This window comes from Mandrillus leucophaeus, unplaced genomic scaffold, assembly GCF_000951045.1.
Source record: "Mandrillus leucophaeus isolate KB7577 unplaced genomic scaffold, Mleu.le_1.0 Scaffold484, whole genome shotgun sequence".
NCBI lineage: Eukaryota > Metazoa > Chordata > Mammalia > Primates > Cercopithecidae > Mandrillus > Mandrillus leucophaeus.
The window spans coordinates 813,840-826,934 of NW_012105187.1; the positions used below are offsets into that span (position 1 = coordinate 813,840).

The following is a 13,095-nucleotide window of genomic DNA, read 5'->3' on the forward strand; positions in this document are numbered from 1 at the left end:
AAAAAAAAAAAAAAAAAAGATGTACACGGTCCCCTTGTATCGTCAGTGCCTGACACAGAGCCTGCACAGGGAGCCACTCAGCAGGTGATGGCACATCTGTTGACTTTATTGTCAGCACTATGGGTAAGTCACACCCTAGAAACAGGTTCTCAATATGGCAGCATGGCCAACAGAGATAGCCTGCGTAGGGAAAGGGGGGTAGGTGTTGGCATCAGAGAGGTTCAAATCTCAGTTCTCCACTGGATTGAGTTACTTCACCTTTCTGAGCTGCATGTGTCTCTTCTGAGGCAGTACGTGTTTCATGGCAGTGAGTGATGAAATTGCATATGCAAAGAGGATCCTTTTCCCAGAGGGATCCTCTTTACAATCCAGGGAGGCAGATAATGCACTCTGTATGGAAGAAAAAACAAGATTCAGAAAATTGAAGTGATGTGCCCAGGGAAATAGCAGAATTGGTATTTGATTCTTTCCTTTTAACCTGAAGGCCCATCATCTTTCCGAGACCATGATGGAAACATTTTTTGGTGTCTCAGTGTGCCGGGTCCTATGCTGGCTGTTTCCGTGTATCGCCTCCTTTGCTGTTCGGGTCCCCATGGAGATGTTAGTCACTTTGCGAGTCTCTTTGGAATATCTGCAGGATGGGCTTCTTAGACACTTGAGAAAGGTCATTCTTCATGGGACACCTGGCGTTGGGAGGAGACATCTGCCCAGACAGTCACGTCCGCTCCTCGCCTTGACGGGCACCGGAGGGATGGCTGTTGTGTATCTTGAGCAGCGACACCGTCGGCTAGTGGCTGTGCTGAGTCTGCAGCTGCCCATCCTCAGGTCTCCTTGAGCCCACAGACTTCCTCTGTGGGATTACAGTGTTTTGAAATGAACTCCTTGCAAGCATTTAAATCAGAAATATCCGCATAAAAATGTAATTTAACAGTTTGGGTTTCTCTCGAGGAACTGGATGGTCTGGCAAACCTGAGCCCATGTTCTCCCAGGCAGCAGCCCGCCAGCACTGCTGGTGCAAGGGGACCGTGTACATCTCCTTTAAGTGGAGCAGGCGTCCCCACAGTCCCCGCACTGCCAATTGCACTCCCATACCTTCCTCCCCCAAAGAGTTTAGGTTACCATATAGTACTCATGCATAATTTCTATCAATAATAACATAAACACCTGCTAGAACAGTTCCTGAGGTGTTTTTTCTGACCATCTCTTTTGTATGCTTCCTCCCCAGTCTGTGATTGCAATGGGAAGTCCAGGCAGTGTATCTTTGATCAGGAACTTTACAGACAAACTGGTAATGGATTCCGCTGCCTCAACTGCAATGACAACACTGATGGCATTCACTGCGAGAGGTGCAAGGACGGCTTTTACCGGCACAGAGAAAGGGACCGCTGTTTGCCCTGCAATTGTAACTCCAAAGGTAGCTGAAAAGGGGGGAAAGAGGGAGAGGGAGATGGAGCAGTGGGGAGACAAGAGGGAAGGAAGGAGCGAGGAAAAGAAGAAGGAAGGGAACAAGGGAGGAAAAAAGAAAGAAAACAGGGGAAGCAAGTAGGCCAAGAGGGAGATGTTCAACTTCAGGAGCAACTGGGAACCTACCAGACATTGGTCTTTTTAGCAGTTTCAGTCTGAAAGGAAACATGTTTCTCTTAAGTAGGGGTTGGTGGAACCAGCTGGGACCTTAAGGGCATATTGTCTTGAATTCTAATACAAAGAGTCACATTATTAACTGTTCCAGGCAGGTGACAGTCTTTTCCAGGCAGATAACAAAGGAAGCTTGCACTCTTTGACAGATAGTTCTTCATATCCATAGCCATCCATTTGACCAACCTCTTGAAAAATAAGGAATTAGAAAGATCTGTTTCTAGTGCTGTGCTAGGTGCTAGCAATATGAAGTTGTACTAATAAAGGAGATAGACAAGTAAATAGGAAAATTAAAGTCTTTCATTAGGTTGCTAACAAGATAAAACAAAATAACAAATAGGAAACACCTAATGGGGTGGCTGGTTCATAGGAGAGCTAGTTGTTTTTTTGTTTGTTTGTTTGTTTGTTTGTTTGTTTTTTTGAGACAGAGTCTCACGCTGTCGTCCAGGCTGGAGTGCAGTGGTGCCATCTCGGCTCACTGCAACCTCCGCCTCCCAGGTTCAAGCGATTCTTCTGCGTTAGCCTCCCAAATAGCTGGGATTATAGACACCTGCCACCACGCCCAGCTAATTTTTTGTATTTTTAGTAGAGATGGGGTTTCATTACGTTGGCCAGGTTGGTCTCGAGTGCCTGACCTCATGATCCACCCACCTCAGCCTCCCAAAGTGCTGAGACTACAGGTATGAGCCACCGCACCTGGCCAGTTGCTTTTTTTTCTTAAAAAGTATCCCACACAGTACTATATTCATATAACTGTAGATCTTTGTTGTGCACACAGATACACACACTGTGTTGTATTCATTGTGGACAGACAGTAAAGACAAGTTAGTAAATATAAAGGGGGAGAGAGAGGTGGTTCTATAAATAAGATTTTTTTTAATGGTTCATTTGTCTATTATCTTTCTTGGCATTATCAACTTTTCTTGCTAGAAAGTGTTTAATAGCATCCTATGATAAATATTGATCCACTTAAAGCATACAGCCTTACTGCATGGCAATGACTTAGTGTAGTAGGTCTGTGCAACCAATTGATAGCTGCAGATTGAAAGAATCTAAAAATGGGCAGATTCTGGTACAGCCATGAGTTGCTGGTAGAGTGGGTTGGGAGTCTTATAGAAAACTGGGTGACCCTGTGGTGAGATAGACCCATGTCACAGCAGTCACCCCCCAAATTCACCTAAGTTGCTGTTACAATGTGGTTTGACTCAGATTAGTTTAGCTTTGTTGTGTAGAATTTGCATCCAGAATCTTTTGGACTTAGCAGTCCTCCCTATGAATCAAAGAACTTCATAAAAAAATTAAAAGACAAATTATTCCATTTTAATCGGCATTTAATCTCTCTGAAGAGCCCCTATTGCCTTAGGTCATGCAGCTTCATTGTGAGTCACCAGAGTTGGGTCATCCCAGTGGAATGATCAGTGAGAATGAAACTAGAAATGTAATTGGCTCAGCTTGAAAGCCTGGCCTGAAGACAAGGTTATTAGTCTCAGGGTAGACCAGGAAACTGCTGCCTAGCACAGAAGGATGGGAAAGAAGGATTTACCATGCCATCTCTTCTGTTTCAGCATGTAGTCTACTGCTTGCCCAGTGGTAGTGAAACTGGCTCCTTCTTTCTATTTGGGGAATAGATATCCCAGATTCAGTGGGAACAGCTTGGCAGGAAGTGGTGGAGCCCAATGTTGATTTATGTCTTATATGATAGTTAACATGTGCCATGTGCCAACCCTGGGCCAGGCACTTTTCTAGGTGTTTTTAATCCAGTAATTAATCAATCTTCACAAATAGCTTTATAAAGAGAGGGCTATGTTTTTGTCCATTTCACAAATGATGTAGCAGAGACTTAGGGAGGGAGGGGAAGAAACTTGTCCAAGTTTATAGAGCTAAGGGGCAGAGTAAGAGTTCAGGACCAGGTTTGTTGACATCAAAGGTAATAATGTAGAGTACAGTGGTAGGTTATGGAGCCAGGCAGCCTGGGTGCAAATCTGGACATGACCACCACCACTAGGTCACTCTGGGCAGGTTCCTTAACCTCTTGCTGCTCCAGCATCCTCATCTGTTAAAGAGTGATCATGATATTTATGTCACGGGATCCTGTGGAGATAAAATGGTGTTTGACAAGCACATGGCAGGCAACTCGGTAAATTGTTAATTGATGTAGTTGTTTTTCTTATTAAGACAGTGGGGAAACTGAGACCTAGAAAAGTTAATGAATGGCCTAAAGTCTTCCAGCAACTGATTGCAAGAACTAAAGTTGTAAGCCAGGTCTTCTGACCAAGAACAGTTCTCTTATTCCCTCTATATGAAAGAAAAAAAAATCAGAATGGCATTTTTCTATGCCCAAAAGCAGACAATTTATGTGTACACAAAAAGCTTGATGGATATTATTTCCTAAGATCTGACTAATGCTTTATAATTTTCCAAAACATTTTCATAGATGATGTCCTTTTCAGTCCTCATAACAGTCTGACAACCTGTGTTAACACATCCCACATCCCCTGTTAAAGAGATGAAGAAACTGAACTTTCAGGGTCCAAACTGCCGAGGCTGAAAGACACATTGGTGGCAGAGACTGTTCCCACCATGTGCTGTCCCCAGCTGCTCCTCAGCTGCACATGTCACTTAACCACTAGCACAAGTTTAATTCCCTATGTGATTTCTCAATCTCCCAATTAGCCAGAGGATATTTTTCACTTTCAGATAGTAACTTGACAGGGGAGTTTGTTGTATATTCAATTTCAAATGCAAAAGAACATGTCTTACAAAAAAGGCTATCATTACATGTATGTCAAATGAAGCCAACGGCATTAATAAACCCCAGAGTAGTCACCGATTTTGGACTTCATATCGATTTCCCATAAATGTAGCAACTAGGCTTATTTTTAGATTATGACTTTGTGGACTCAGCAACAGGGCTGAGTTATCTTCAGCTCTTCCAGCCGCATATTTAAGCCCTGATAACCTTTTGCAGATACTTTGAAATTCACTGTGTGTGCAAGTTTTTCCCCCCATGACAGCTAAGTTTTTGAGGACTATGTGATATTGGACTTACTCTCTTAATTTTATATTTTTCACGTATCTTTGATGCTGACAGTGTATTATTCAGACTATACCATTTGAGTAATTATTTAAAACATGTTTTTAAATGCAAGTGTATATATTTTTAAAAGGGTTCTCAAAAGGAGGCAAATTCTCTCAGTTTATATTTTTTGTTTATTTGTTTTTATTGGGTTTGTTGTTGTTGTTTTGGGACAAGATCTCACTGTGTGGCCAAGGCTGGAGTATAGCGGCTCCATCATGGCTTACTGCAACCTCAAACTCCTGGGCTCAAGCAGTCCTCCTCCCTCAGCCTGCTGAGTAGCTGGGACTACTGGTGTGTTCCACCATGCCTGACTAATTTTTAATTTTTTCGTAGAGACAGGGTCTATGTTGCCCAGACTGGTCTCAAATTCCTCGGCTCAAGCAATCCTCCTGCCTCAGCCTCCCCTAACTGCTGGTATTACAAGTATGAGCCACCATGCTCGGCCCTCAATTTTAAATATTAATCAGTTTTTAATACCTTCCTGAGTCTTCAAATGCATGTAGACTGTATCTACATAAACCATGAATGTGCTTACTGGGACACAAATTTGAAACAGGAAGTTATTCCTTGTCTATTCTTTAAAACCAATTGTTCACAATCCCTAAGTACAGTTCATGATGTGGGAATTGGGGCAGGTAGTTTTTTTTGAGTGAGACTTTGAAGAACCAGTGCTATTGTTTTGGAACATGAAATAAGTTAGTCATATTCAGAGTTAGAGCCCAAATGACCGTCTTCCCCCACTTTATAAAAATAATTCATTTCTGAAAAACTACTGCAAGGTGAGTTTTCTGAAGTTGAAAGTGTAATTACCATTAATTCGAATGGAGAAAAAATGTGTTTCTGGTACCCAAATCAGCATCCATTCATGTTAAAAACAACCACATTTCATCATTAGGGACTTCTATTTAATGTTACTCATCAGAGCATTATTCAGAAAGGAAATTTCCTTCCTTCTGCCCACCACTCACAGAGCAATGAGCATGAAGTCTCTCAACATCAAACCAAATAACCTCTCTTCGTTCTCATTTTATTTAAATGCTCTCTTGCCTTAGGCTCTGAAAACCTTCTTTCTCTCCTCCTCCCCTCACCCTCCTTAGACCTCTCCTCCCTGCCTTCCATTGCTTATTGTTTGATTAGACCCTGTCCTGAGACTTCTCCCTCTCTGATCATCCTCTCTCTCTCTTTTTTTTTTTTTTGAGACAGAGTCTCGCTCTGTCGCCCAGGCTGGAGTACAGTGGCCGGATCTCAGCTCACTGCAAGCTCCACCTCCTCCACGGGTTCACGCCATTCTCCTACCTCAGCCTCCCAAGTAGCTGGGACTACAGGCACCCGCCACCTCGCCCGGCTAGTTTTTTGTATTTTTTTTTAGTAGAGACGGGCTTTCACCGTGTTAGCCAGGATGGTCTCGATCTCCTGACCTCATGATCCGCCCGTCTCGGCCTCCCAAAGTGCTGGGATTACAGGTGTGAGCCACCGCACCCGGCCCATCCTCTCTTTTAATAGATGGGCTCTATCTCTGTCCTTACCACTTCCTGTCCTCTCTCCATCTACTTCTGGACTGATCTCACATTTACTATGGCTTCCTATTCAGCCTGTGTGTTGAAGGCTCCTAGATCTTCATCTCTAGACTCTGAGCTCCAGATGAGCATTTCCACCTTTATATGCCCCTAGAAATTCAAGTTCATATATCCCAAACTAAACTCATTATCTTCTCTTGATGATTCAGCCTGAGATCTTGGTCCTCCTCCTCCTGTCTTCCCTGGTTTGGTAAATAGCATCACAGTCCAGTCAGGCATGCACTCTGGGGACCTGAGTGTCATCAATGTGATCCTCTCTCCCTCGTCATTCCTAACCCAAGAGTCATCTAAATCTGTTTGTTCTATATCCACAGTGGCTCTCACAATGCTTTCCTCCTTCTCTTCTCACCGAGACCCCTCTAATCCAGGCCATCATGGCATGGGAGGAGACACGCTCATCTTGCCTTCCCCAAGCCATCCTGCAGACTGTTCTAGAGTTCTCTTTCTAAGTGCAGGTCTGAACTTATCACTGCCTGCCTAAACCTCTGAGAGTTCCTATTATGCAGAAATTGATCTGTTATTCTGCTGTGAACGTTTAATTCACTACTAAATAGCGTGAGCTAATACATATAAAGTGCCTAACTCAACATCTAAGGAGATGCTCAAAAAATGTCATTTACGCTATTATCACTGAACGCTCCTTCAAGCCTTGCAAAGTTGACATGTAGATGTTCATAGACTCAAACTGTGAATGTGACTCATTTATTTCACATTCCACATACTGCATAAAGTCTTCATATAGACACAGAACTGATACCTTTATCGATTTGACTTCTACTAGTGAATTAAAAGTTCACAGAAAGGTAATAGATTTAAAAAACAAACATGTAGAGACTGGTCAATGTTCCCTTGGCTTCATAGACTATGGATAGCCTAATCATTACAGATACTTAAGATACAGGCCGGGCGCAGTGGCTCATGCCTATAATCCCAGCACTTTGGGAGGCTGAGGCAGGTGGATCATGAGGTCAGGAGTTTGAGACCAGCCTGGCCAACATGGTGAAATCCCGTCTCTACTAAAATACAAATTAGGCATGGTGGCACACACCTGTAGTCCCAGCTGCTCAGGAGACTGAGGAAGGGGAATCGCTTGAGCCAGGGAGGCAGAGGTTGCAATGAGCCGAGATCATACCACTGCCTGGCAACAGAGCAAGACTCCATCTCAAAAAAAAAAAAAAAAAAAAAAAAAGATATCCAGATTATAGCCAGGTGCGGTGGCTCATGCCTGTAATCCCAGCACTTTGGGAGGCCAAGGCAGGTGGATCACCTAAGGTTGGGAGTTCGAGACCAGCCTGGCCAACAGGGAGAAACCCCCGTCTCTACTAAAAATACAGAATTAGCTGGGCATGGTGGTGCATGCCTGTAATCCGAGCTACTTGGGGGGCTGAGGCAGGAAAATCACTTGAACCCGGGAGTTGGAAGTTGCCAACAGGAACGAAACTTCGTCTCAAAAAAAAAAAAAAAAAAAAGATACCCAGATTATTTTACAATTCCACTGAACTGCAGGGGGATTATAAGGTAGCTGAGGTGTACCTAGCTAGCCTTCCACCTCATCTTTTGGCTTTCTCTCAGCTCCTTCCACAACAGCCCAGCCCTCTTCCTTGGCATACACACATTAGTTGGACAGATTTCTGGGCACCTGCCTTGTGTCAGGCACAATGCTGAGCAGTGGGAATACAGCAGGTGATATAAGGTGAGATCATCCTAAGTCAAGTAGGGCTGAGGACTGGGGTAGGGGTGGGATGGGATTTTAGATGCAGGAGTCAGAGAAGATTTCTCTAGAAAAGTAATATTTAATCAAGACCCGAGTGCTGAGGATGTGCCAACTAGGGGAAGTTTGAGGAAAGAGCATTCCAGACTGAGGGAGCAGCAAGTGCAAACACCTTGAGGGAAGCTGCTTAGCACTTTGCCCCAACCAAGAGAGTTGGGTCGCTGGAACCTAGTGAAGGAGGGTAGGAGATGAGGTAAGAGAGGTACGGTCTTGCAGGCCATGATACAGAGTCGGCATCTTATTCTGCTTGGGGGAGGCGGGGCACTGGAGGACCTAAATATCTGAATTACATTTTTAAAGAACATCCTGACTTCTCTGTGGAGTATGGAGAGGCAAGGATGGAGGCAGGGAGGAGAGTGTGAGGCAGGGCCCAGGTGAGAGAAAGTGGAGGCTGGAATGGGAGTGAGTGTGGAAGGGCAGGTGGTGAGATCTGGCGGCATCCCACGGTGACACATTTTGTTGCCCTGAGTTTTTCATGAACACTCAATCTGAGAGGACCCATTTACAACTAGGAGCATATCTGTAAAAAGTGGAATCATAAGACAAGTACAGTCCCCTAGGAAAGGCACACAGGATGCATCCCGCCGGGGGGCGCACCACAGGGGATACTCTCCAGCACTCTTGGCAGGTGGATATTTTTGGTTAATAGCCCTTTTTAAGCTCATAAAAATCATACCGTATAAGCACTGACCCTTAAAAGATGGCTTTGCCTGCCAGGGATAAGAAAGAATGCTGCTCACTTTCAGATACGAACTCTCTTCTAGGAGGCCAATGTGCTCATTCACAAATTTTCCTTGAGATCTTAAAGATTTGATGGACTTCTTTTAAAAAGCGGTGAGCTATATGCTACCTACTGTCACAATCAGAGCAGACAGACAGAGACAAATGCTTTTATGAGTAATTTAATTCTTCTCCCTGAGGAAGACATCCTCGGCTGTCAGCACCGTCCCCGGTGGGTGGAAGAACACGCAGACGATGTGAAGTGACTGTTAAAGGCAGCAGATGGTGCTTCTTACTTCGTGTTTACGGAGCACCCATAGGGTGATAGTTGCTTCCAATGCCGCATACATTAAATAGTTCCTCTTCTTCTTTCCTTTCCCCTACCTTGTGGGTTTCAGGTTCTCTTAGTGCTCGATGTGACAACTCCGGACGGTGCAGCTGTAAACCGGGCGTGACAGGAGCCAGATGCGACCGATGTCTGCCAGGCTTCCATATGCTCACGGATGCGGGGTGCACCCAAGACCAGAGACTGCTGTGAGCATCTACATCCCACCATTGCTGTCACTAACTCAGTGATGACAATTATAGAAATCTTAGCAACCACTTGTGTTTACTGAGCCCCTACCCTGTGCCAAACACTGCTTTGAGAGTACATGATGTGGGCTATCTACTTGAATCCTCACAATACCCCTAAGAGGTTGAGATTATCATTATATGCATTTCAAAGATAAGAAACTTAAACAAGATGAGGTTAAGTTGCCTGATGTTACTGGTGAGGCTGGACCTAATGCTTAAGCTCAGGGTTTTGGGTCCAGAGTCCATGTCCTTCTCTCTGGCAACAGCTTCCCTCTAGATGAAGGGAGGCGACGAGTCCTTCAAGTAACCTGGCACTCATTTTGGCCCCAGTGAATTTGGGTAGAGCTTTTCTGCATAATCTTGATCCCCTTTAGTTTGGAATGTCCTGTATCCCTGCTCAAATTTTTTTCGGAAGATGAGTGAGTATGCATTAAATATCACATAACCAATCTGCAGAGATGCAGAGCTGGCAAGCGTTGGGATGGCTTGGTGGGGGCTTGGCAGTGAAGCACTGGGCACTGGCTAGCAAGGCTCTCACAGAGGAGGCGCGTCCCATTGCCCACTTTGCTGGCTCCTTGCTGGGACAGGAACTGCCCTTCAGCCACACTGCATTGTCCCAGTTGTCAAGGTCCCCAGTTCTCATACTCTCTTGGCATTTGTTCTGGTCCAGCTTTCCCTGACCCTTTCAGATGGTCTTCAGAGATCACCCCTGCCCCACTCCTCCTTTGTAACCCTTTTAAAACATAACCCTCTGTTAGCTCCACCTCCCTGACCCAAATCAGAATGAGATAAAACTTATCAAGGTCCTTCAAGGTCCTCCTCCCTCTCCACCCTCAACCTAGGTGCCTGCTTGATTTCTCACCGCTTCCCTCCCTGCTCCCTGCACTCTGCAGGGAAGCCACACCAGCCTTCCTTCCCTTCTTCAAAGAGCCAAGTGCATGTGACCTTGGCACATCCTGGAGCGCTCTGCCTTCCCCAAAGCCGTGCAGCGCCTCCTGCTCCATCCCCACACCACTATCTCCTCACAGAGGCCTTCCTGCACCAGTCCCACCCCTCTGTGTTCTCACTCTGCTGTTTCACTCCATATCTTATTTTCTATTCATGTTTGTCCATTTCTACCACTAAAATGTAAGCCCCCTGTGGCTCCGTCTTGTTTGCTTCTGTGTCCCCATGCCTGGAGTGGGAAGAGGCACCTCGAGGGTGTCTATCTGCAGCTGTCCCTGTGCCTGCTGCCCTGGCACAGGACTCCTGTGGAATGGGGACTGTTCCTATTTCTCTTAGCATCCCTGGTTCTGAGCAACCAGTAGATGCTGAATATGTGTTTGTCCAATGGTCCAGATAAGCAGTAGAGAGGGAGCTAAGAAGGAAGGAGGCCGTGAGAATTCAAAGATAAAGATTGGCAAAGAAATTCCAGCCATAAGCATTGCTAGACTTGGCATGTGACTGGATGAGGAATGTGAGGGAGAGGGAGGGGTCAAGGGTGCTCCAGGTTTGGGCAGGATTTGGGTGGGGTCAGAGGGCAGGCAGAGGAGGAACAGATCAGTAGAGAAGAGACAGTAAACTTAGTTTTTGAGCAATGAGATAAAACACATGACTGCGTGCAAAGTGGGTGACAGAAGCAGGGGTGGACGAGATAGGGAGATTGTGCCAGAATTCAGTGAAAGCCCTGATACCTTCATTGAGAAAATCTTGCCACAGACAAACAAAAAAAAGTCCATTAAACCCAGCAATCCTAGCAATTCCACTCCTAGGTATACATCCAAGAGAAATGAGAAAGTAGATACCTGCAAGTAGGTATCTGCACAAAAGCTTGTACACACACATTCATAGCAATATTACTCATAATAGCTGAAAAGTGAAAACAGTAACCAAAAAGAATATATGTATTCCGTCACCAAAAAGAATTTATGTACTGACACATGCTATGACATGGATGAGCCTCAAAAGCATCATGCTAAGTGAAAGAAGCCAGTCATGAGAGACCACATATGGTATAATTCCATTTATAGGAAATGTCTAGAATAGGCAAGTCTGGAAAGACAGAAAGTAGACTGGTGGCTGCCAAGGGCTGGAAGTGGGACTGGAGGGAGGAGATGTGGCAGGGTAGGGGACACAACTGCTAAAGGACACAGGATTTCTTTCCAGAATGATCAAAATGTTCTAAAAATTAATATTGATGGTGATGGCTGTACAATTCTGAGAATCAGCTAAAAACCATTGGATTGTACATTTTAAATGGGTGAATTGCATGGCATACGAATTACATCTCATTTGAGGAATTACCAACGGAAAGAACTGAATGGAATACAATAGCAGGTAGATGGAATTAATCATGATAAAAAGCAGACATCATTGAATTAAACAATAGGGAAACAAATGATAATTAAAAAAAAAAAAATGTAAACAGAGCCAAACAGTCAACCAAAGTAAACTAAACAGTTGAGTGATGAACCTGGTTTACATTCTGGCACAAACCCCTGCTCTCTTTAGGAGTGGCTGACAGTTCTCGGCCCAGCTGCCACCCACCAAGTACACTCTGAGCAGCACTGGTGGAGGCAAGTGAGTCCTCAGGTGTGTGAGAGAGGTCCGCACAGGTGAGGATGGCTAGGAGAAGCCTCATCGAAGAAGGACTTGCCCAGCTTAGTGATGTTTGCTCATGAGCAGTTGATTTTTATGTGCTACTTGTGAAGCATTTGGAAGCATGTCCCTAATTTTCTTTTTCTTCTTTCCCAGAGACTCCAAGTGTGACTGTGACCCAGCTGGCATCGCAGGGCCCTGTGACGCGGGCCGCTGTGTCTGCAAGCCAGCTGTCACTGGAGAACGCTGTGATAGGTCTGTGTGAACTGTGGCCCTACAAACAGCAGAGAGAGTCCCTTGCCAACTAAGGGATTAATCGTCTGAGTGTAATTATGGAAAAGGGATACTTGACAAATGTTGATGACTTTCTTCCTGCTCTGCCCTCAAAAACTAAGCTTTTACAAAAAAAAAAAAAAAACACAAAAAACTAAAAAACCACTGAGCGCCCAAATCTCACTGGACTCCATACTCTGCTCTGGGCCCCTTCTCTTTGTTTTGACTGTGGGAGAGGCACAGGGCCCCAGAGATTTGCCCCACCAGCTGGCTCCTAATTCCAGGTGCTCTGTATGAGGCAGTAATCCATAGTGAGATCCTGGGACTCAGGCTGGTTGCAGGAAAGGCCTGGCCCAATTAAACATGCTGTGAAAATTCTTGTAAGAGGGCCTATCACAGCATATGGCCATATATAACCATCGTGTACAAAAAAGGCACTGCCCTGGGGATAGGATGGCAGTTACATGCACACACACGTATGGGCGTGGGGCTGTGAGGGCGAGGTAAGAGCCCCTTGGGCCAAGCCACACTGGGGGAGGTGGAGCAGTGAGGCACCATCCCCCAAGCTGCCGGCGCAGGATGTGGCTTAAGTACAACTGTGCTCAGGCTTTAAACTCTTTCCTCCCAGAGGTTGTTTAGCAGAGGGCTGTGAGGCTGGTGTCAGAAGCAAGGCTTCCTCCTCATTTCCTTAAAAGTAAGAAAGCAGTTCTTTGGCACTCTGCCAATCACTTATACCTGCACAGAGGAAATGCCAAATACACTCCTAACTTGTGTTTTCAGGGGTTCCTGGCTGCTGAGGTGAAGGCAGGGAAATAAAGTTTAAGTGTTAAAAGGGAAGTCACTCGTCGAAAGCCTTTTTAATTTCAAAATAAAAGACAGAAATAGAA

At 45.1% G+C, this 13,095-nt stretch overlaps 1 protein-coding gene across 1 annotated transcript in view; it reads left to right on the forward strand.

The window, feature by feature from the left end:
• The window catches only part of LAMC2 (laminin, gamma 2), a 60,611-nt gene that overhangs the window by 22,351 nt on the left and 25,165 nt on the right, over positions 1-13,095 (forward strand). The window contains exons 2-4 of the mRNA XM_011995335.1: positions 1,226-1,414; positions 9,181-9,316; positions 12,092-12,190. Coding sequence (XP_011850725.1) covers positions 1,226-1,414; positions 9,181-9,316; positions 12,092-12,190 — 424 coding nt within the window. The remainder of the gene's footprint in view (positions 1-1,225; positions 1,415-9,180; positions 9,317-12,091; positions 12,191-13,095) is intronic.